Source organism: Gopherus evgoodei, chromosome 1 (genome assembly GCF_007399415.2).
Source record: "Gopherus evgoodei ecotype Sinaloan lineage chromosome 1, rGopEvg1_v1.p, whole genome shotgun sequence".
Lineage (NCBI taxonomy): Eukaryota > Metazoa > Chordata > Testudines > Testudinidae > Gopherus > Gopherus evgoodei.
Window position 1 is genome coordinate 279,276,358 of NC_044322.1, and position 22,540 is coordinate 279,298,897.

General features: G+C 38.2%; 1 protein-coding gene across 10 annotated transcripts in view; it reads right to left on the bottom strand.

Annotated features, from left to right (window-relative positions):
- The window catches only part of APAF1 (apoptotic peptidase activating factor 1), an 80,737-nt gene that overhangs the window by 40,955 nt on the left and 17,242 nt on the right, over window positions 1-22,540 (bottom strand). For 8 of the 10 annotated variants that reach the window (XR_003998472.1, XM_030548484.1, XM_030548481.1 and 5 more), the window contains 9 exons: window positions 19,567-19,698; window positions 15,954-16,192; window positions 14,277-14,444; window positions 11,840-11,971; window positions 7,735-7,848; window positions 6,873-7,057; window positions 5,012-5,138; window positions 1,613-1,738; window positions 546-677 (listed from right to left, as the gene is read on the bottom strand). Coding sequence is in view for 9 of the 10 variants with exons in the window: in XM_030548484.1 (XP_030404344.1) it covers window positions 546-677; window positions 1,613-1,738; window positions 5,012-5,138; window positions 6,873-7,057; window positions 7,735-7,848; window positions 11,840-11,971; window positions 14,277-14,444; window positions 15,954-16,192; window positions 19,567-19,698 (1,355 nt within the window). In the remaining variant the exon portion in view is untranslated. Of the gene's footprint in view, window positions 1-545; window positions 678-1,612; window positions 1,739-5,011; window positions 5,139-6,872; window positions 7,058-7,734; window positions 7,849-11,839; window positions 11,972-14,276; window positions 14,445-15,953; window positions 16,193-19,041; window positions 19,167-19,566; window positions 19,699-22,540 lie in introns of those variants that run through there. The other 2 variants (XM_030548489.1, XM_030548490.1) reach the window with 2 other exon arrangements.

Consider the following 22,540-nt stretch of genomic DNA (forward strand, 5'->3'; position numbering starts at 1 on the left):
CTCCCAATCATTCCAAAATGCAGTTGCTAAAAACATTTATTTCTCTTGCTACTTCAGCACAACCCTCTTCCCACTTGAGTCTTTCAATAGCTTTTTGTACCCTCTGACATATAGGCAAGGATCAGGATGTTGAAGATAATACATAATCTTTCCTTCTCCAAACTTTCTGCTCTTATCACTAGTCTATCACCAATCTTTTTCATTAGCCTTTTCTCAAACTCTCATCTTCATACCTTTTAGCATACAGTCCCCTACTGCTGGGGCAGCATCCTTGATCTCTTCAGCTAAGTGCCACTCCACCTCCTCGCAAGCCCCTGTAAAAACCCACTTCTAAGAATTCTACCTACCTTCTGATGAATTATCACTATATTCTTCCTTACCTGCGTTGTTGTCATGTGTCATGTCATATGTTTGTCTTATCTAATAACTTACAGAGTCAGCTTTTTAAGTCAAGGAACTTGTTTTATGGTATTTATAAAGTGTATGTACACTTCATTTTTACTAGTAAGCAACATAAAAAAATAATCTCAGCATTTCCCACTTACCTTGATGTAGGTATCATTTGAGCAGGTGGCTAAGAGAAGTTGATCATTTGTGTTATTAAACTGGCAGCAGTTGACCTGTTCTCCATGTTCTTCGTATACCTGTACAAGCTGACCTGTTCTTGAGTTCCAGATCTAAACAGAATTGATTTAAACAAACAACCAAAAAAACTGTTTGAAATATATTCTATACAGTTATTAAAAACAACCATGTGTGTGGGTTTTGGTTTTTTTTAAACACAATTATGCTGGAACATTTAATATAAATTAAATGCACTTTTGTCATAAGTTTGTAACTATTTAACAGTATTTCTCCCAGTAATATTTGAAAGAAGAGGGGGAAAATGTGAAATTAAAATGAAAAAAAGAAAAATACTGTTATGGCCAAGTTATAACAACTTGTGGTTAAGAGTGGAAAATAGAGGATGCTTTTAAAAATAACAGTGGTCAGACAAGTTTTTACTAAAAATGTGATTACAATAAGATGCTTGGAAATATCTTTTCACATCAATTCACTCTTGCCAAAATATAGTCTTTGGGTATTATTAAAATGGACAGGCCTGCACTTTGTTGAAACGTGAAAAACTGAGGTGCTTTAGAAAAAAATTCTTCAGTAAAAGATTTGAGATTCATATATGAACCCACTACAATACTAAAGAAATATACAGAAGCAGCCTAAAAAAACCAAACAAGACAAACAGAAGCAAGTGAAACAACACTGGCAACAAGCATGAAGAAAGCTATTATGATACTGATGTCACTCATGTTGTAATGATTCTGTTCATGCACTCAGATATTATGCTCCAGCCAGACTGAAGAATCATCTTATAAGAGAATATGATAGTAAATTATGCTTTATACAAAACTATGCTTTACATCATGCACATCTAAAATAAAGGCATGTCTTCTAAAATATTTTCAAGTTGAAAAACAGTACCTATAATACTTGTTCTCCGCATAAGGTATACATAAACAAAAGATCTTAAAATTGGCTCAGTTTAAATTAGTTCAAGTTTAGAAACAGAACTACTTTTCTACTCAGAGGAAAATGCTCACCACCGTTGCCTTACCTTAACTTTTTTATCCACTGAACAAGTTGCTACCAATCTGTCATCTGCAGAGAAAGTGCAACAAAGTACTTCATCATCATGAGCCTTTATTTCCAAAAGCTTCTCTCCACTTTTTGCTTTGAACACCTACATAAGCAGAGTATAACAAACACTGAAATCTTATGTCTAATGTACTCTGAGCTAAGTTCAAAATATCAATTTTATGCCTCGTGCAGTATATGTTCTCAATTTTCTTATTTCAAGAGTTCCTTATAATATTAAAGAGAAAATTGCCAAACAGTTCATGTTAAATTTTTTTTATCTTAAAAATGTTTATAATCTCATAGAACGTGTGCCCAGAATTTTAAATATCCATTCTTTACAAAGTTGGAGCTCAGATCAGAGATCACAGGAATGTTCCTGAACGGCTGAAAGTGAAATCTGGGGGAGGGTGATAATTATTCTTAAATATATTGTCAAAGGTTACAATATACACTTGAGATGAAAAACAAAACAATGATGGGAAGATTGTGTGTGTGGTGATGGACAAATTAGAAAAATAGGAACATAAATTTGTCTTTGGGCACAATTGTGTTTCTATTCAGGTTCTTCACTATTCAGTGTATAAAATTTTGAATGTGTATAAAGGACACAACCACTTGGCTGTCAAGTAGTAGTACTCATATTTTAAATCCCAAAGACAAAAATATTTTATATATTAATATTTTTCCTTTCATCCTCAATGTAGATAACTGTTTCCTGGAATCTACATTAAAATGAGGAATTCTACGATGACAGATCAGAAGAATCAGAATACTTGGTATAATAATGATTTTGAAAGTCTTATTGAGGAAGACCCTACAACAAAATCTTTCATTCCTGAGTTTCCCTGACTCAGAATGGGAAGAAGTGGGGGGAAAAGAAACCATATACTTCCATCATCTTGCCAAAAATTCTCATATTTACTTTTATGATAATACAGAACCCTTGCTTAATCTAGACTAAATTTTCCTACTCAGAGCTATTGATCCTCAACAAAAAATTGTTCAAGTGAATTTTGAGATGCCAACTGAAGCAGGACCAAGGTAATTTAAATTTGTTTTTTCTACATTTTCTCTTTCTTGTTGAGTTGAAAGGGAGTAAGAATGAAAATGAAACAGATTTAAAAAATAACCTAATCATGAATATTATGTTTAAGATGCAAGGAAATCAGAATTTGTAAAATTTGGATTTCCCAAATCTAAGGACCACCATATTTTGGTTTCAGACAAGATCTTTAGGTTTGGCTGTGGTGGGGGGTACCTGAATAGTAGTATATTTCCAATTTTTAAAAAAAAACCTTTTCTGTAGAATTATTTAACAAAGAATAGAATAATTATCAGCAAAATTTAGGCAAGCTCCCTTTCAAAGGCTATTTCATTCCATACACGGCTAAATTTTTCCTCCACTACACGGGAGGACAAGGACAAGAAACAAGCAAAAGATGCTGAAGAGAGGAATGAGATAGCCAGGGACTGGAACCTAAGGAAAAATAAGGATGATTCACAGACGACTGTGAGAGAACATAAAACAGATTCATGCCAACACCAAGAAGAGACAGGTCTATGTCATGTGGAACTCCACTCAGAAGAAACCATAGCCCTGTGACCAGACCAGATCCAGAGAACAGAAGAGTGTGCTGTCTCCCAGGAGCAAGGATACAAGATGTGGACGTGAGGCTGAGGAAGATCCTGATGTGAGTCGGAAAAAATCCACTGATTGTGCTGCATGTCAGGACAAATGACACTGCTAGATACCCATTGGAATGGACCAAGGAAGACTACACTCGACTGGGAAAGGCACTTAAAGAAGCAGAAAATCAGTTGATTTTCAACAGAATAACTCCAGTTCCTAGAGAAGGAGAGCAAAGGTGTAACAAGATAATTAAGATCAACAGATGGGACAAGCACTGGGGCTAGGAGGAAGGTTATGGGATGGCACTGGAAGGCATTTGTAAAAAGACTGATCACTGGAAGGCATTTGTAAAAAGACTGTTCTCAATTGATGGACTCCACTAGAGTACCTGAGATATTAATGTTCTGTGCTCAAGGCTGACATGACTGAAAAGGGCTTTAAACTAGGAGATGAGGGGAGAAGGTTGGGAAAGACATGTGAAATCTCCATGCCTGCCTTCAATACACAGGAGCTGGAAAATCAGCTAATGGAAGATATAGCAAGGGATAAGGGAACACCACAAGCTAGAAAACTGGATGAGGCCTGAGGGAAACTGGAATGCTTGCACATAGATGAAGCAAGTCTGGGCAAAAAAATAGAGGAACTACAACTGCAGGTGCAGGTCAAACCAGTTATTATAGGGATTACAGAAACCTCATGGAATAGCACTCAGGAGTGGAAAATAGGTATTGAAGTGTATGCACTGTTTAGAAAAGATGAAAATAAAAGCAAAGGTGGTGGGGTAGCATTGTACGTCAGCGAAGCAGTAAACTGTAAAGACATACGAATAGCATGGACAAAACAGAATCTGTCTGGGACAAAATCAGGGTTATTAATTTTAAGCTTCTCTGTCAGACCATGCCTGATCATGCTGGAGCACACCAGGATGAGAAGGTTTTCCCTTGATGAGAAGGTCTGGCCTACTTGTCAGCACACTGACCACGTGCTTATGAATACTTTGTTACTGTGTTGGATACAGTGGTGGCTTATTTTGAGGCTGTTAGCCACTTTTAGAGCAATTGCATAAAATACCATGTGATCTTTGGACTTAAAGGAATTTATGGTTACATTAGTGCCTGGTGATCTCATATTAATAATTGCTATTATTATTATTAATAATTCCACCACTATGTCACTCAGGGCTGTGAAAAATTTAATCCCCTGTCCACCATAGTTAGGTGGACCTAACCCTCTGTGTAGCCGTGGCTAGGTTGATGGAATAATGCTTCCATCAGCCTAGCTACTGCCTCTTGGGGAGGTGGATTAAATACATCAATGGAAAAATCCTGTCCTTTGATGGTGGAAGTATCTTTACTATAGAGGCACAGCTGCAGCACCTGTGCTGCTACAGACGCTGTATTGCAGATGTGCCCTTAGGCATCATGATCCAGGAGCGTACTTAAAGAAAAACAAACAGACAATCTAGTATAGACATCTCTGTATTACACTGGCTGTAGATGCATTTAGGGGATATAAACCCTTGAACCGTATAATCCTGTATCCTTCTGAATAAAAAGATGACTCAATATAAATTATACAGTTAAAATAATTTAGGCACAGTTGTCTGTATCTTTATAATTATTTCCCTCTGAAGTACTCTAGTTTCTTGGCATCCTTGTATAGTAAAACAAAAATAGAAAAACTTAAGTTCTGTTTTGTCTGGATTGTCTTATATATTTTAGTTTTGTATACATTTATGTATTTTACCTGCAAGGTTTTATCAGCACCACAAGAAGCTATTCTCTGTCCATCCTTGGAAAAGCAGGCATGGTAAACTGCATCTGTATGGGGACGGACAACCAAACGGGAGAGGTTCTTCATGGATTTTTTATTTCTACAACACAGAAATAATAGTCAATGATTTAAGAAAAATAATAATATGGGAGATTTCTTATTTAAATCTAATCCACACAAAAAATGCCTGTACATCTATGCTTTGAAGAGCACTTTAATATCTTTCACTTTTGTCTTCCAGATTTCAGGGCATAAGAGTAACATATATTGCAACCTTCCACATGCACTATAAGGGCTCGAATAGCTATACGATCTGATCATCCAAAAGTGGGATAATTTTTGTATGAAGAGTTAACAATCACCGACATGCAAACTTGTTGCTCACTAGTAGAGCACTTTCCTTCCAAAAGCATATTTAGGACAAGAACAGAATCACAGAAATGTAGGACTGGAAGGGACCTCAGTAGATCATTTAGTCCAGTCCCCTGTACTCAAGCCAGGACTAAAGTACTAACTAGACCATTCCTGACTAGTGTTTGTCTAACTTATTCTTAAAAATTTCCAGCGACTGATATTCCACAACCTCCCTAAGCAATTCATTCCAGTGCTTAACTACTCTGACAGTTAGGAAGTTTTTCCTAACGTTCAACCTAAGCCTCCCTTGCTGCAATTTAAGCCCATTACTTCTTGTCCTATCCTTAAAGGTTAAGAACAACTGTTTTTCTCCCTCCTTCTTGTAACGACCTCTTATTAACTTGAAAACAGTTATGTACCCCCTCAGTCTTCCAGGTTAAAAAAAAATCCAATTTTTTCAATTTTTCCTCTTTCTTCTAGGTAATGTTTTAGAGACCTTTAATCATTTTTGTTGCTCTCCTCTCGACTTTCTCCAATTTGTCCATATCTTCACTGAAATATGGAACTCAGAACTGGACAAAATACTCCAGTTGAGATCTTAGCGCTGGATAGAGTGGAAGAATTGTGTCTTGCTTACAACACTCCTGCTAATACATCCCAGAATGACATTCACTTTTTTTTTTTTGGCAAGTATTACACTGTTGATTCTCATTTAGCTTGTGATCCACTATAACCCCCAGATCCCTTTCTGCAGTACTCCTTCCTAGGCAGTCATTTCCCATTTTGTATGTGTGCAACCGAATGTTTCTTCCTAAGTGTAGTACTTTGCATTTGTCCTTATTGAATGTCAGCCTATTTACTTCAGATCATTTCTCCAGTTTGTCCAGATCTTTTTGAATTTTAAACCTATCTTCCAAAGCATTTGCAATCTCTCCCATTAATGTCTTCTACAGGTGTTCAGATCCCACCTTCCTTCCCAAACTTATCTCCATACATGTTACATTATATCTATCTATCTGTATTAGAGTGACCTGACAGCAAATGTGAAAAATCAGGACGGGGGTGGGGGAGTAATAGGAGCTTATATAAAAAAAGACCCCAAAATTGGGACTGTCCCTATAAAATCGTGACATCTGTAATTACCTATCATCTTATTGTTTCTTTCTATACCTACATGAATTACTGTTTTCAGCATTAAGAACCAAACCTGGCAGTGTACAGTTTACGTATAGAAGTAAAAAACAACTAATCACCACTTACCCCAATTGAATTAATCTGCCACATTATCTTTAAGGTCTTTTTGATACAAATTTAGATTTACAATTCCTCAAATAGCTGCATTTCTTTTTCTTATAAAAATCATAATGCTCTCTAAAAATGTTTGTGGATTAATTGAACACAGAAAATAGTTTTCAGAAGAGTTGTTTCGTTTCCCTGTATGCAAGAAACCAGTGTATCAAGATGGTTTGCAACTACTTACAACCATTCCAGGTAAAATGCTCCTTTAACAAGTTCTTGCTGAGCTTGCAGTTTGGCTTGTTGATACACTTCTGAAATCTCTGGTTGACACAGCCCTAACTGTATAATGTTAGGAAATGGTTGTCTTCCAAGAAGGTGTCCATTTAAAGACAGAAATTCCTGAAAGTTTTCACGTACTCTGCTATCCTGTGAACAAAACAGGTATGTTTGATAATATAGCCAAAACTGGACACGGACATTTTTCAAACACATATTATTCATATTTTTGCATCTTGCATAATAATTCTAATCTTTCAGAAGTGCAGTTTATATTTAGTCCTGGAGTAAACAGATTTAATAAAATGGAATATTTACAAGTAACTTATATATTACACTGATTCCCCCAAAATAATGGGCCAGATACCATGACTTTTACTCACCCTGAGTAGTCTCTTAATCCCAAAGCAGCTCTCTTAAAGTCAACCAGTTATTTCACAGAGTAAGGGTGACAGAATCTGTCCCAATAGGATGTGGGGACTACAGGAACCCTCCCACAGTGTTACTTCTTACTGAATTATAATTATTCAACATTTTTACAACTGTATATAAATTATTATTTATTTATGTTCAGTCTTCACATTGAATATATACACGCTCTATTTTTTAGTTAATTTATGACTGTGGTCTGTCACTCATTTACATATTAATGTCCAAGAATTTATTTTTTCTTCCCCAAACTACAGGCTTTACTGTAAGGCAACTCCATAGTTCACCGCTCTTTCCTTTGGCCTCTAACCAATTAATTATTTTTTAATAACCTGAAATCAAACAGAAAAACAAGGTATGGTTAGAGACTATTAGTCATTTATCTTAAAGTAACATACCTTCTGATCCAATATATGGCTATATTCTACATATTCATGAATCAAATGGGCAGGCCCTACCAACTCTGTTTTTGCTTTTATCCAATCTAGAGAAAACATGAGAGCACAAAGTTCCTGTAAGGAAAAAAAAAAGTTTAACAAATATGTTTAAGGAAAAAGTAATTTGCATATATAAAATTGTTGCATCTAGCATTTTTTAAATGTGTACAGTAAAAATCAGCATCCCTCTAAGGCTTCAAAGCTTAAAGTTTGACAACAGACGGACATCAAAGGGGGGGAAAACACCATATTAAAGGAAGCCATAAAATCTAAAATTTATTACTGGCAAAGTTTAAGAACAGGCCTCATCAATTACGCACACTTAAAGAGAGAGCCAGAGACAGCTATGTAAGATCCTGAAAAAGATATCCTCAGCCAAAGCCTGAAGTTACTTAGTATTGTGACATATGGAAAGAGACAGGATAAACTTCCCAATTATTAGCTTTAGTTAAATTGTCAAGAACAAGAATATAATCCAACAGAATGTCCTACAAAGATTGACAGAGAAGACTTTTTAAAGCTTTCACAGTCCTGACAAAAATCAAAAGTATAACTACTACGCATGAAGCTGTCATTGCCAAACTTTAAAGCAGTTTCAGGGTAAAACAACCAGAATGGATGGAATAAATTCTGTCTAGTAAAAGGATGAAGCTGTTTCTAACATCACCTCTATTGTGCATTAACCTGATTACCTAAGAGCACCACACTATATAAAACTAATTAGCTCTATTTTAGCAGAGAAAAAGTTTATAACTTGAAAAATTGGTCGACAGACTTTAATGCCCCCCTACAGTAGCAAGTGTTACTGCCACTTCTAAGCAGTGAAATATTTATAATAGGGAGGGAGGAGGGGAAGGGAAATATTCTATAAAGTAAATGAGATGAAAACTCTAACCACTTCTTTGAAGAATCTGAATGCCTTGTATCCCAGATATGAATACAGGACATTTGTTTTGAAGGCGTCCTAGCCAACAAGCAACAGATCTTTAATATATTAAAGAAATGTTCCATTATCACCATACATTACAAAAAATAAAAATGAAAAGTTATGAAAATTATATTTTATGTAAATTACATATGCTGACCAGCTGTTACTTTTTTTTTTTAATTTAATTTCTTAGTAATCTTTTTCCAAGTGTCCCCAATTTACCCTATCAGATTATTTTTGTTACTTTCTGGTAGCACCAGTCTGCTAAATGCTGTAGAAATGAAAGACAACTCTATGCTTCAAAGTTTACAATTTAAAAAAAGAAACAAAACAAAAACCTACAATTTTTCTCTCTCTTTTTTTGTTTTGCTTTAGCACAAATGGAGTTTCAAGAGGCTACAACATGAATAAGGACCCTGCAAACAAATTGTCTTACATAATAAAAATAATTAAAACATTAAACCTGATAGAAACATTTCTAATTTTGAAACCGACAAAAGTTCAAAACTCAAAAACCAAAAAAATGGGAGAAGCTGATGTAGTTTTCATAAAGCGTTCTCTCCCATTTTTGATCCAATTATAGAGCTAACTGAAATTTTTCATACTTTGAAAAAAAAATAGGAAGAAAACAAGATTAAATGACGAAATTTCTCGTTCTGACCACTGTTAACAGAATACAAAACCCCAATAAGTAAGATAGATGAAGGCATCTATGTAGATAGCCCCCCTCAATTCCACATCCACAGAATGGCTCACATACAACATATAACAAAACTATGGTGAGAAAAATTAAATCTGATGAGATAATCTAAACGATTTCCCCTCCCTAAGGATTTCCCCCACCCCAAAAGAGCTACTTGTAATGTAAGAAAGCAGCAGTATGGCGAATCCAAAGTATTTAAAAATCACGAGGTAGGTGTCCCTGTCATAGTATAATTCCCAAATCTGGACCTTAGCGTCCAAAATATGGGTACTAGCATGAATTCCCCTAAGCTTAATTACCAGCTTTGATCCTGTACTGCTGCCACCAATCAGGACTTATAGAGTAGAGCGCCTGATAGACTTTGGTCTCCCCCTAACCTTTCCTGGCGGTCCCAAGACCCAAATTCCTTGAATCTCACAACAAAGGGGAATAAACCATTTCCCTTCCCCCTCCTCCCCTCCAGGTGTTCCCTCCCTGGGCTCCCGGAGAAATATACAGATTCAAGCTCCGTGAATCTAAACAAAGGGATTCCCCCTTTCTCCTTTCTTCCTCCCAGATCTTTCCCGCCCTGGGTACACTAGCAGATCACCGTGATTCAAACTTTTTGAATCACAACACAGGGAAATCAGGTGGGTTCCCCCCTTCCTTTTTGTCCCCCTCCCTTCTCCTTCCCTGTTAAATACAGACTCAATTCCCTTGAGCCTCAACAAGGGGAAAAAATCAGACAGGTCTTAAAAGCAAAACTTTTAATATAAAGAAAGAAAAAATAAAAGATCTATCTCTGCAATTTAGATGGTAAAAAGTTACAAGGTCTTTCAGCTTATAGACATTAGAAAGAAAGCTTTCTCCAGCAGAAATACAATTTAGAATACTTTCACCCAAATACACAGTAAAAATCTACCAGCCAGATACACAGTTGCAAATACAGAAAAACAATTAAAAAGACTAAACTGTCTTTCTACTTTTGTACTTACAAAATTGGAACAGAAGATTAGAGAGCCTGTAGGTATGTGTGGTCACTCTCAAAGCGTAGAGAGAACAAAGCAAAACCCAAAAACTACAAACAAAGGCTTCCCTCCACCCAGATTTGAAAGTATCTTGTCTCCTGATTGGTCCTCTGGTCAGGTGTTGCAGGTCACTGTTTGTTAACCCTTTACAGGTGAAAGAGACATTAACCCTTAGCTATCTGTTTATGGCAGTCCCAGTTCAGGACAACTGCAACTGTATTTCACCTCAGTGATTCATCAAGGGGCATGCATTCTCTGGCTTCAAGCTCCCCAGCCGTTGCCTCTCTCGGGTGGAGACCTGCATCTCTCTCCCTTCTGATCACGGTAATTCCAGGCTGCACAGTTCTCTGCCTTTATTGTATTATTCTCAGAAAGGGACTCTGTCTAAGCAGGTTTGCTTACTTTCTCTTCAGAGAGTAATAACGTAACTCTTGGCAATCACTCTAAGTTACCACATAGCTCTATTTATTCATTCCTGGGGCAAAGGCAGTAAGTACAGAAAAAACATTAAAACCACAAGTGAAACTACACGTATGCTAATAAGCTTACCAGAGATCACCTCAACTCCAACACAGGCTCTGTCAGGTGATTAGTCCTTATAACCCACAAAGGAGTTTCTTCTCTGGTCACAAGATCATAACAGACACAGCCATTAGGCCAAGTCCTTCCAATCCTTCCCTAAGGATTGGGACCCTCTGGTGGACCAGAGATCCTGTTCGTTTGCTGGATCAAGAAGGAGGCCCTGAGTCTTTTTGAAAGGCTATTTTATCCAAAAATTCTCTCTCTCTCTCTCTCTTTCTCTCTGTGGCTCCCTGGAGAACCCAGTTTGAACTAGTATTTTCAAATCTCTCCAGTGGGTGGCTTCAAAGTGATAATAACCAAAGGAATTACATTAGCATACCCGCTCCTCCTAGAGAAGTTGCATATAATCTCACAACACAAGCACCTGCATTTTTAATACAATGAACTACAGCAACATTAATCTTAATTCAACGAGATTTAATTTAATTAATTAAAGTTTGTCCACAATATTGTCCTCTGTCACACTAGGCTCCCAAAAATCATGAAATTTTAAAACAAAAAGTTGGGGTTCTTTTCAGTTTCCTTCATTTTTGAGCCTTTAAGGTTCACGTTATTAAGTTTTTCTCCGCTATTATGAGAAAGCTAGAAAGTTACTTTTTTATATGAACAAAGATTTTGGCATGACCACCTGATTCTAAGAGCTGGGGCTTGGTTTTTGTGGAACACAACAAAACAACAAACAACAAAAGCCAACAAAAATCAACCAACACCACACCAAATGTTAAAGGACCTGCAATGAAATCACAGGAGTTTGCAACACTGAGGAAGAGACTTTTATAGGAAATAGTTATATAGGGAGAGAATAAGTGGTTGTGGGAGAAAGAAAGTACATGAGTCTAAACTTACATTCTGCATGTTGGCACTAGCCATGTGGTATGCTAGAAAGTTATACCAGTACATACAGTCCTCTTGAGCTGGAGTAGGTATATGTAGTTTATAATGTTTCTTGTACTGATTTACTATCTTTTTATGCAGCTCCTGCAACAATGAATAGCAACAACATTTTCAATTAATACTATTATCAAATCCTGGGCTAAAATATTTCTATTGCTTTTTTGTTTCAAAATATTTTATTGAATGAAGGTAATTAAAATTTTAATTGCCATCTCTATAAAAAGCGAAATAAGCATCTAAGTTCACTAAATGCACAATCTGAAAGGTTAATTTTTCTCCTGCAAAATTTTTTCACAATATCTTTAGGATAGTCCCATGTCTAGGTCAGGACCATATTTTCACTAAAGGAAATCCCAAAGTTCTGGGAACATCACACCATATTCATTGAACACTGCAAATGTATAAAGCACTTTACAAAATAAAATCATTCTATGTCCTTAGGAGCTCACATTCTATATGCACAAAGGAGTCATCTATTTGCTTTTGTAGTGCAGTACATGACTATTGTGAGCATTTACCATTTTTTGCATTGCATATAAAATATTACTTTATGGAGGAAGGAGAAAGGTATTTTGTCTTCAGGGTGAGGAGGGGTCTTGAATTTATGAAGATTCTTTCTTGCTTTTGAAAAGATCACTTTTAGCTATTTTTATCTTCTGAGTTCCTGGAAAATTTAGGGTGGGAGTTTCAAGAGAATCCTGGGACCTATACTTTGAAATCACCTAGGTTTTTTTCTGAAAATCCCACCCTAACTTCTATGCCCTCCAAGTACTAGGCTCGCTCACTATTCATTCAGTACTAAAACTATGGCATCCCTAGATGTGAGATGATTTTTGGTGGGATTAGAGGGAGGATTCCATGTATGTCCTGCTCCAGGACCACCTGCAGTCAAACCTAGAAAAAGCAGCACAATAAAGGCTTTCATAATTTGTACCTGTAATTAATTTCAGACCTCAGAGGATGCATTAAGCTCAAATTCTTCTGGAAGCCAGTTATCCCTCTGTGACAGAGTGCTTGGCAACTGTAGCTACACCAGCACTCTGATCATTGGATCACCAATTAAATCTACCCAGAGTAAGCCACCAGGGAAAAGCTGTAAATTGATAGATTGTGGAAGGGCAAGAGACAGCAACAAGACTAATTAACCCATTACCCAGAAAGTAGAAAAAGTACAAGAAGGAGGAAGTGCTCAGGATGGAAGAGAGCCTGGTAGACTTTTCAGAGGCAGAGCCAGAAGAGATCACTGAGAGGGAAGATGCATTCTGTCTACCCCATCCTTGGCTGAATGAGCTGTTGCCAAGTGTATGGTATTGTAAATTCTGAGCTGCACAAGTTGTAAAGATGGTGGGAAAGGACACTGTAAATAAATTGCAAAAGGTGATCAAGAAAAAAAAAGATTTCCAAGCAGTTCTTGGCTAGAAAAGAGATGGGAGCAGGACAGTGCCCTGTTATGCCCTAAGTCATTAGCTGCCAGAAAATAACGGTAATCTATTTTAAATATTACTATGGGTTTATATAACCAAAATTAATAATAGTTCAGCCTTTGCCTGACCTACATTTAACTTTATTCTCCAAGTCATCCACTGAGCTTTGAATGTGCTGCCCATTCAGTATGTCCAAGATATGAATTTGGAAACATTAGGCTCCAATTATGGAAATAAGCAAAGTGAAATATGGGAAACTATATTTTTAAGACCTAAATTTAAAAGGTTTTATGCTTGGAGTCAGCCTTGAGTTGTAAAGCCCTTTGTAACTTGCATAAGTAACTCTTGTTGATCTTGTTCTTTTGCTTTCTTTCTTCATTGTTAGTTCTGCTAAATGAGTGTGTGCTAGAAGGTGACAGGAGAGAAACTGAGAAAAATATAAACTATTTGCAATCACTTTCTCATTCCTTCCCTAGGTTTCTTTCAAGAGACCACCAATATGCACACACTTTTCTATTTTCTGCATTTAAAATAGACCAAAATAGAAGTGGTAATTCCAATTCTAGTGTCATCTTGACACTTCTTGATATCATGTAGTGATGTGGATATTGCAACATCTTCCACTAGCAATGGGTTATAGCAGAGAAACGAGAAGAAATGCATTTGAAAGAATCTCGTAACTCCAAACATGCCCACTGTCAGCTCAGCTCAATGTTTTCAAATTACTCAGTATCAAAATAATCAAAAGTGATAAATGACTGGAAAAAAAACAGTTTAATTAATTTAATAGGCAGAGTTAAAGTTAACTGTATTTAGAATCTGTCTTTACAAAAATGGTTGGTTAACATTCTGGAAGATAAGAATGATTTTAGACCATGGCTATTTTCTGTTACACAAGTGTATCAAACACACTAGGTTGATTAGTGTTAAAGAGTCATTATAAACTAGAGTTGTGGTTATTGTACCTGAAGCTGATTGCGATTCTTCTCTGTGAGAAAGTCAAGTTGAAGATCATGCAAATAATAATGGAATGATTTCCCATTACGATCACAAAATAAGAGAGATTTATTAACAAATTCTTGCAGTATATCTTCCACTTCTTCAGTCTCCATATCCCAAAGAATACAAAGCACCTAAAAAAAAAACCAAAAGCATTTTAAAACATAAAAGGGGTAGGACTAAAGCAGCAATATGACTATTACCCCAAAATTACAAGAGGTCACAAAATTACTTATTTATTCGACAAAGAACACATTAATTAATGCATAAAACTTCCTACACAACAGGCAAAACAATGAGGTCAGCAAAGTTAACTTTTCATACCAAACTAGGTTACAGATCAATCTAGATTTACATAAAAGTGCAGGAATTAGGCATTTTATTAGCACTAAATATGGCCAAGAAATGCCTGAAGTTCTTAAGGAGGGATTTCAACCTCTGAAGCAAGCACATACAGAATCTTTGCTTAAAATAACTAGAGGGAAAGCCAAGGGGAGTCTGATGTCCAAAATATTTAGACTATCATTGGACCAGGTGGCAAGAAGTCATTTAAGAAGTGTACAAGAAGTGTATTTAAAATGCTGTAGGGAAGTGTTATTACTCCTTCTCACAACACAAGAAATAGAGGTCACCAAATGAAATTAATAGGCAGCAGACTTAAAACAAACAAAAGTAAGTATTTTTTCACATAATGCAGTCAGTCTGTAGAGCTCTTTGCCAGAGGTGGTTGTGAAGGCCAAGACTATAACAGGGTTTTAAAAAAAAACCTAGATAAGTTCATGGAGGATAGGTCCATCAATGGCTATTAGCTAGGATAGGCTGGGATGGTGTCCCTAGCCTGTTTGCCAGAAGCTGGGAATGGGCAACGGGATGAATCACTTGATGATTACCTGCTCAGTTCATTCCCTCTGGGGCACCTGGCAGTGGCCACTGGTGGAAGACAAGATACTGGGCTATATGGACCTTTGGTCTGACTCAGTATGGCCATTCTTATATTCTTAAATTACACCCAGGATTTTGCTTAAGGAAAAGGGAAGACCAGAACTCTTCACAGATCTAGATACCACTTCAGTATCCCCTTATAAGGGCAAGGCAAGAGGAATCAAGACGTGAGCTGAGGAGAGTCTGTCCCAAGTTACTGGTCATATGTGGGGAGCTACATAACCCCTCACTGGGCCCAGTGAAATATCTGGTATGAGAGAGATAGATGAGGCACATAATATTGGGAAAGAGTGCTAAATTAATCAAGTGGCAGCCTGCCACTTAATTCACTCCTGTGTCTGCCTTGCACTCATCTGCATGTTCTGACCAATGGTGATCATGCTTATTTACTCAACCTATCTCAACTGCTAACCACTTTTGAAATGCTTTTTCAACTTTTGGCTAAATCAATTAAAGTCTGATTAAGAGAGCTATATAACAGCAAAGCATTATATTATTTCAACAGCTCTTCAGTTACTACCTCTTTTGTTTAATATCACACTAAGATGCTATTATATGATGATGGAGCTAGTCTGCTGCAGTATTATTTTTCAGTCAACATGGTGATATATTCTTTTCATTAGGTCATACACATTGATTAAAACCAGTATTTTTTTTTCTTTTAAAGTGAGTCATTTTCTTTTCAGTTTTGCTGTTATTACCTTAGTCGGCACCTTAACATCCTTTTGAAGGACAGAAAGATCTTTATAATAGTCTTTAAAATTTTCGTTTAACATTTCAACACTCATAGACATGGCTTCATCAAGTGCTTCATAATCATAAGAAGATGATTTCCTTATTCTTTTAAACTGCTTATTCTGCAGCTGTCTGAGGTAATATTCCCAACGATTAGGGAAATCTCGTAATAATGCACCTATCAATGACACTACAAGAGGTGAACCTGAAAAACATGAAGAAAAAGGTTAAAATCTTAAATGGAGATAAACGGTTAAGCCAGGGGTCTCAAACTTAAATGACCACGAGGGCCATATGAGGACTAGTGCATTGGCCCGAGGGCCACACATCACTGACACCCCTTGCCCTTACTGTCCCTGGCCCCGCCCCCACTCCACCTCTTCCATGAGGCCCCGACCCTTCCCCATCTCTTCTCCACCTCCTCCCCTGAACGTGCGGCTCCCCGCTCCTCTCCTCTCCCTCCTAGAAAGTGCTAAGCACCACCAACAGCTGTTTGGCGGCTTGGCAGTGAGAAGAGCCTGGAGGTAGTTAGGCAAAAAAAAAAAGAAGAGTAAGCTATTAAAAGTCAATTTATTAACTTCTTTAAATGTAATGCGAAAAGTCAGTGCTAATTTTGACAGTTATTTCATTTTTGGCCACTTAGCTGGCAGCATTTTGCATCAACCAGAGCATCAATATTAGGTTTGATATCCTGAGACGAAACCAATCTCAGTGTTGCTTTCAAATGTTCATCAGTGAGCCCTGACCTTAACACAGATTTGTTAATCTTCATGGAAGAAAAAAAAACTGTTCACATATATATGTACTTCCAAACATTGCCATTATCCTTACGGAAACAGAGAATAACATGGGAAATCTTTCTTGTGAAAGAAACCTGCAGAATTCTGGAATTCCAACATCTGTAGACTTTTGCTTCAAAATGGCATCACACTGAAGCTCCACTAACTCCATCTGCATTTCCTCTGCAACAGTCACTTTCAACAGCAAATGGTGTGGAAAAAAGTTGAAAATGTGGTTCAAGTGCTTTGAAATCTTCAAACTGCACATCAAACTGTTTGTGTAAGTTAGAAAGGATCTCTGTATATTTTTCAAGGATTTGGGTTCATCTTTTCCTAATGAATTCAGAGTCAAGAAGTGAACCAAATTGCCAGCAGTCAGCTGTTTCCCCCACAAAGTAAGCTTGATTTTGAATGACTTAAAACTGTCATACATCTGTGTTATCGCCTGTTTTCTACCCTGAAGTTTCAAGTTCAGTGCATTCAGGTGATTAGTTACATCTGTTAGAAAATAAAGGCTGCAGATAAAAGTGGAATCAGCAAACTGTGGAACTTCATTTTTCATTTTCATGACGGAATCAATTAATCAATCTCCTCTCTAAGTGCAAAAAAACTCTTCAAAACATTTCCATGACTCAGCCATCTAACTTGAGTGTGATACAGAAGTTCCCTACATTCGCTGTCCATACTTGCTAGAAAAGAAGTGAAATGTCTGTGATTCAGCCCTCGAGCATGTATAAAATTAACAGTTTTAACAACTACATCCATAACTTCTTTCATTTGTAGACTTTTACTACACAGCGCTCTTGGTGCAAAATAAAAATGTATACTGGTGAAGCTAATTCCTGGTATATTGAGGCTGTTCAGTTTGTTCTTCAATAATCCAGCCACACCAATGTTTTCAGAGCACACTGATGGCGCACTGTCCACCGCCAAAGATACTAGTTTGTTCCATGGCAGCGCAGCGTTTTCAATGCACTCTTCCAGTCCTTGAAATATGTCACATCCCATTGTGGTACCCTCCAGTGGCATTAAGTCTAGCAATTCTTCAGTTATATTCAAATTGCAATCCACACCTCTAATGAACACTGCACACTGTGTACTCTCATCAAGAGCAACTGAAAATGCTTCCAAGTCTTTTGCCATTTGAATCAATTGTTTTTGCACATTATCAGCTAAATCTGTTATCATGCAGGAAACTGTATTGGCAGACAAGCTTATGCCTTCAAAAACTTTCTATCAGGATATAAAATGTTGCTGGCCTTCATTAAGACATTATTTTACGAATAAGCCTTCTTTAAAAGGTAACAATGATTTAGCTAACATTCTGCTTATCACAAAACTTGCTCTTACTGAATCTTCGCTAGATTTGTTAATCCCCGAAAAGAAACTTCTTTGCTCGGCATATGCTGCTTTAAGTTGCTGAACTTTTTCCTCTCAGATTTTTACAGTGAATGCATCATATTTTTCATGGTGCATCATGTTGTAGTGCCAACGCACGTTATACTCCTTGGGAACAGCAATCGTTTGCTGACAAATAAGCATTGAATTTTATCTTTTACCTCTGTGAAAAAATATAAATTCTCCCATTTGTCTTGAAAAAACTCTCTTTTTTCCCATGAGTGTTCTTTTTTTCAATGAAGTCATTTCCAAGTGATTTTAATAAAATATACACACTCAGTAAAGCCCCCCCACTGCACTGGGCTGCACCACCACTCCACTCCTGCTCTGCTTCTTCCAGGGATGGCAGGTTTGTGGAAATTTTGGTGGTGCCCAGAACCTGCCCTCCTCCAAACTCCACCCACACATGCCTAAGGCTCTGGGAGGGAGTTTGGGTGGGGAGGTGGTCTGGGGTGCAAACTCTGGAATGGAGTTAGGGTGCTGGGTGCAGGCTCCGGGCTGGAGCAGGAAGTGCAGGCTCTGGGATGGAGTTTGGGGATAGGAGGGGGCGCAGGGGTGAGGGCTGTGGGGCTGGGGATGAGGGGTTTGGGGCATTCGAGAGGCTCGGGGCATTGGAGAGGCTCAGGACTAGGGCAGAAGGGCAGGGGAAGGGCAGCCTGCCCTGGCCCTATGGAGGGGGGCACTAGGACCCTGTGGCAACAGGTGATGCCAGAAGCCGGCAGAGCCAAGCAGAGGCCACATGAGCTGCAGACTCTGGGGTGGTAAGTGGTGGCAAATGAGGCCGGGGGACACTCGGGGGAGGCGCGTGGGGATGGCAGGCGAGGCCAGGGGAGAGACCCGGCCCCAAACATTGGGGAGCAGCATGCGGGGAGCTTACTTGCCATATAAAATAACTCGGTGGGGGGTGAGTTTGGCAGCGACAAGAAGTAAATGCGGCGGGGGGGGCGTGCAGGGAGCTTGGCGCTGCAGGGAAGAGCTCCACAGGCTGCGTGTTTGAGATCCCTGGGTAAGCAATAGTATCCAATGGTTAAATATAGCTGTTGATAAGGAAGTCAGGTCAGGTTCTTGTTTTTTCAACAAAGTCTTGGGAGGTTGGAGCAGGCGAACAGAATATGCTGTCTATGTATGTGCTTGTGATATGAAACTTTTTGGGAATTCATCTGAATACTCCTTCTGTATGTACTCTAAGCAGATTGAGAAGGGGTGTAGAAGAAGCTGTAGAGTCAAAAACCAAGATAACCATCCATCTTGCTTACAAGCAGAGGTCCAGCAGTAACTTGCGTTGTTCATTTAAAACGATACTGTATTACAGAATTTATGTCCCTTACTTTATTTCTATAAAGTAGAAACTAAAAACTACAAATATTTCTGATAATAAAATAAAAACTAGCAAACTACATACCTTTGCATTCCCCTACAATACTATCAGCCTCTTCTGGCAGATCTGTTATTTTCATATTAACAAACAGAGATAAAATTTCAAGTCCTTTGTCATGTGCTAATCCACTCTCCACAGGAACTTCATATTTATTGCCTGGAGATTTAAATAAAATAAAATAAAAACTTGGTAAGAAGTATCTGAAGTATTTAAATTAGCTTGTGTGGTGCAAGAGGTTAGAGGACTTCCAAAACAAAACTTTAAACAAGGTACATGCTTAGAGACTTGACTGTTCCTTCTCTCTATGTATACTGAAGTACATTTGTACCAAGAGTGGTAGGAAAAGGAGCAGAAACTGCATTTAGCAAAACCAAACTGACATTTAATAATATTACTCAAATAATACTCAAAATAACTTACAATATAATTATTAGGCTATAGTTTAGTATTCAGGCCACCTCCTTCCCCACTCAAAGTTAGTATTTAAAACATACTAAGGAAACATGGTGGAGCTTGGCAGCTTAGCTAAAGCATCACTGACTGTACAGATTTTGCAAGTGTGTTTTTTTGTTATACCATAGGTATTTATGAAACTGTAAAATTGAAGTTCCCATTCCAAAGAGCGAACATTGTAGAAACCCAAATCTAAGACAACACAGAGGGGAGGATGGTCAACAATTTCACAAAATAGAGGAGGATTCTCAAGTGTCAAAGAAATAAAGGGAATGCACTTGGCAAACATTAACTATCAGGTTATTACATGCTTAAGGGAGGGGACAAAAGGCAGCACACCTAAGACAACTGGTAAATTTGAAAGGCAAGAACTGAAAGTCAGTTTTCTTAGTAATAAACATGTTTACACTTTAAAAATAAACCTAAAACTGTACTGCTCTTTCTTGTGGCACATAAATAGCAATGCACATCAGAGAAAGAAAAACAAATAGAGGGAAATTATATATAAATTTGTATAGGTCTGAACAAAAACGCATCCAAGAATTTTAAGAGTTCTAGTGAATGAAACCTCAGAGCCACAATACTAAACCTAAATATACTGAGAGTAGGAGAAATATCCCACCGTTTAGGGAGGGAGGAAATTAAATTCAGCATCCATCCTTAAGAAGTTGAAGAAGGAAGAATGAGGTTACTGGCCCATTGACCAACATTAATATTCAGGCAAAATCTGAGCACGAGTTCAGTACATGAACATTTGCAAGCAGTATGCAATTACACCTCTACTTTGATATAATGGGGTCCTCGGGAGACAAAAAAATCTCACTGTGTTATAGGTGAGACTGCATTATATCGAACTTGCTTTGGCCGCCCCTGTTCCTTGTTCCCTGACCACCTCCTCCAGAGACCCCTGTCCCTAATCACCCCCAGGACTCCCCATTTAACCTCCCTGCTCCCTGTTCCCTGACTGCTCCAACCCCTATCCACACTCCCTGCCCCCTGACAGGCACTCACCAGCAGCAGCGGAAAATGGAGCAACATGGCCCCAGCCCACTCTACTCCACCACTTCCCAGCCATGGCGCTCTGCTTCCTGCTGCCAGTGAGTACAGGGGGCATCCTTCCCCCAACATCCCCACACTCACTGACAGTGGGAAGCGGAGCGCTGTGTCTGGGAGCTGGCGGAATGGAGCGGGCTGAGGTTGGGGCCGGACTGCTCCGCTTCCGCTGCTGCTGGTGAGTGCAGGGAGGGGGATCCCTTCCCCCAAGCCCCTTCCCCTGTGTGACATGGCTGGGGTTGGGGTGAGGGAAGCGGATCGGGCTGCTCCTGGCCCCCAGCTAATCCCCTGGGCCTCTGTGACTGCAGGGCCCCCAAAACCCTCTGCCCCTTATCCAACCCCTCAGCCCCAGCCCAGCACCCTTAACACGCTACTCAGAGCAGCATGTCAGAGTTTTACTGCATTGTATGCGAACCTGTGTTATATTGGGTCAGATAGAGGTATACATGATGTCTCTATTAATGGGTGATGCCAAAACTTCAAAAGTAATTAGTAAACAACAAAAATATATTCAATAGAGAACTGTGTTGCGGGCAAGAATTTCAAAAGCAACTAATGATTTTGGGTGCTCAATCTGAGACACTTTGAGGAGTGTGGATTTTCAAAAGTGCTAAAAACTGACCCTTCTGAAAGCAACTGTCTCAAGTTGTGCACCCAAAAACAAAGGCAACTAACATAACTAGCAACTTTTTGAAATCTTGGACCATATTGTTACCTGGTTGATATTTATGGTTTTTAATATTTATTATTATTAGCATGGATTATTAGAAATCAGGTGAACAACAGAAAAAATAATCACTTGCAGAATGACCTCCACGTGGAGAATGCCATCAAGTGGAATTACAAAAGTCATTTGGGACTTGGTTAATATTTTCATTAAAAATCTTAAAAAAGACAAATTAACTACGATCAAGTATTCCAACTCCAACAGAACGGACTAGCGGCAAACGGATATGGAGAAATCAGAAAGAGTAGATTCCAGGCAACAATATCAGATTCAATACCAATATATGAATCCATAAATCAATTAGTACTTTGTGCCGCTTTGGTGAATATTCCCATAAACATTTTCCAAGTGCATGTGAGCAAAATCTAGAAAAAAACCCACTATTTACAGCTACATTCTCACATGAAGGGAAGGCCCACTGAAGAAAACACACAACCAGTTTGGTGTTCTCGATGTCAACATAAAATATCATTGTCACAGGCTCAATTTTCCAATCACCAAGGCAAAAGGGGCTAGGAGCAATCAGGAGCTGCCTATGCAGCCCATGAAAAAGGCAGAAGGAAGTGGCTTATACACTGTCCTCGTTCCTTTCTCCAATAAGCCCTTTAAGTTGGCCAAAGGATTAGTATTTGTGTCCTTCATTAGGAATTACATCATGCCTTCAAACTGTATAAACGGTTTGAAAAACATAAGTGTCTTGGATGGCAAGAAGTAGGAAGGGTAGGATTCTAAAAGGCTTTTCTATTTTGCATATAAGATGACAGA